This window comes from Cynara cardunculus (assembly GCF_001531365.2).
Source record: "Cynara cardunculus var. scolymus isolate 2C chromosome LG 10, CcrdV1, whole genome shotgun sequence".
In the NCBI taxonomy this organism is placed as follows: Eukaryota; Viridiplantae; Streptophyta; class Magnoliopsida; order Asterales; family Asteraceae; genus Cynara; species Cynara cardunculus.
Window position 1 is genome coordinate 24,449,747 of NC_037537.1, and position 2,233 is coordinate 24,451,979.

Here is a 2,233-nt window from a genome sequence, read left to right on the forward strand (position 1 = left end):
TAGCAAACCCAACTTTTTTAACTTATTGACTATGACCCAAATATATCCCTAAGCCTAAGATCTAACATAATCAAAATCGACGACTAAAACCATTAAACCATTGAACATATCGACACATTTGATATTGACGGTCTCCAAATATTGAAATCCCTCAAGCAATCTATTGATCTTTCTAATCCATGATTTGATTTTGGCGCACATCATCAAGACATCAACCAAGTGATTCAACCAACTTAGATTTGGCTTCTATTTTGTTTGGTCAAGAACTCAAGACTCAAGAATTGAACCATTGAAGGTTGTGAGTAGAGTTGTAACTTTGTTAATTTGTTTGTTTTCTAATATGTTATATATTTATTTGTTTCTACTTTGAATTGCTTCGACTTTAAACTCAAGAGATGCTTAACTATTATATTTATTTGTTTGGATATTTTGTTTTGTTAAAATGGATATTTAATCTAAAATTCTAAATTATATATGTTTTTTTAAGTTTAATATTTAAAGTCCATTAAAGGCCCAAACCGCCTAAACCGGTCAGACCAGACCGCCTTTTCGTGGTCTGGTTTGACCGGTCTGGKCACTTGATGTCAAACCGCTCGGTTTGAAAATTTTATAAACCGCCATTATGATTTGGTTTGTGGTTTAAGGGGTTAAACCGCCCAAACCAGACCGCGAACACCCCTATTCCACACCTCCAATACCAGCCTTTTGAAACAGCTGCGGCCTCCCAAAACCCAGCGGCTCGCTTCCTCCACGTACCCCCATCAACCACCGCCAACCCAACTATAAATCCCACCATCCCTCTTCATCCATCTCTCTAATATCACTCCTTTCTCTCTCTAGACTCATAGATTCCATTAACAATGCGTATGAGTTGCAATGGCTGTCGAGTTCTCCGAAAGGGTTGCAGTGAAAACTGCAGCATCAGGCCTTGTTTGCAGTGGATCAAGTCGCCGGAATCTCAAGCTAACGCCACCGTGTTTCTTGCCAAGTTCTATGGACGTGCTGGACTCATGAACCTTATCAACGCCGGCCCTGAACACCTTCGTCCTGGTTAGTTTGTTTGTAATTTTATGTGAATCGAGTATGGTTTGAAAAAAAGATGGAGTTTTGATTGTTTTCCGGTGGTTATATACTACAGCGATATTCAGGTCACTTTTATACGAGGCTTGTGGTCGGATTGTGAACCCGATTTACGGGTCTGTTGGGTTGTTGTGGTCGGGGAGCTGGCAGCTTTGTCAGAATGCGGTGGAGGCGGTTCTTCAAGGTTCTCCGATTACCCAAATCGCGTCGGACACGGCGGAGACGAACAACGGACCGCCGTTGAAGGCGTATGACATCCGTCATATTATGAAGGACGAGAACTCCGGCGGATCAAACGAGCTTCACCGAGTCAGGACGCGTTGCCGGTTCAAGAGATCTGCGGCGAAAGGGAAAGCGAGCCGCGTCTGGATCGGGTCCAGCGAGGAGGAATCTGGTGTGATCGAGCATAACAACGACTTGTCGAGCCACGAGTCAGCCCTGAGCCATCAATCGGAGGCGGCGCATGCGGTGGAGGGCGAGAGCCGTGAGATAGTAGAGGAAAGCTTGGCTTCCGTCGAGACTCCACCGTCGAAGAAACATGTTGAAACTGAAGCCGAGAACATCGAACTAGAGCTGACCCTTGGCTACGAGCCGGTTGATAGGTCTAAAGGCAAAGAAGTAACTGTAAGTGCAGCTTTTGATAACTCCGGCACCGGAGTTGGCATCAGCAGTGTTGATCTGAGACTAGATTATCCGGCGTAATGGTATGATACTCCGGCGACTCAGTTTTGACGGTGAAGATGTAGGGTGGTCTTTTCTTTTAGTTTTTTAATTTTTCTTTTTGGCCTAATCAGGAAAGTTATGTACAATTGTGAATGGAAATGGGATGAAAAAGGTCAAAATAGGCCATGTTTGGTTGTTTCGTGTATCTTAAAATGGCTTTTTTTTGGGGGTATATATGTCTTTTTTTATAATTACAATTAATAATTTTCTAAATTTAAATCAACAATTTTGCTCTATTGGATACAATTTTCCTTTAGTTGGTTTTTTTTTATGTTAAAACATTTGGGGGTCAATTTGAGAAGAATGAAAATGGATTGGTTGTTTGGGATTGCTTATAAAAATAACTTATTGGTAATAAATATTTTTTAGTGTTTGGATAAACAGTTTATATCAGTGTCAAAATGGTAATGAATAGTTTTTGAAGAAGTTA

General features: G+C 41.4%; 1 protein-coding gene across 1 annotated transcript; it reads left to right on the forward strand.

Annotated features, from left to right (window-relative positions):
- The first annotated feature begins 737 nt into the window (after nucleotides 1-737).
- LOC112519908 (LOB domain-containing protein 41-like) lies at nucleotides 738-1,967 on the forward strand. Its single transcript, XM_025128227.1, has 2 exons — nucleotides 738-1,050; nucleotides 1,139-1,967. The coding sequence occupies exons 1-2, from the start codon at nucleotides 861-863 to the stop codon at nucleotides 1,780-1,782; spliced, it is 834 nt and encodes a 277-aa protein (XP_024983995.1). The 5' UTR covers nucleotides 738-860; the 3' UTR covers nucleotides 1,783-1,967.
- Nucleotides 1,968-2,233: the final 266 nt, after the last annotated feature.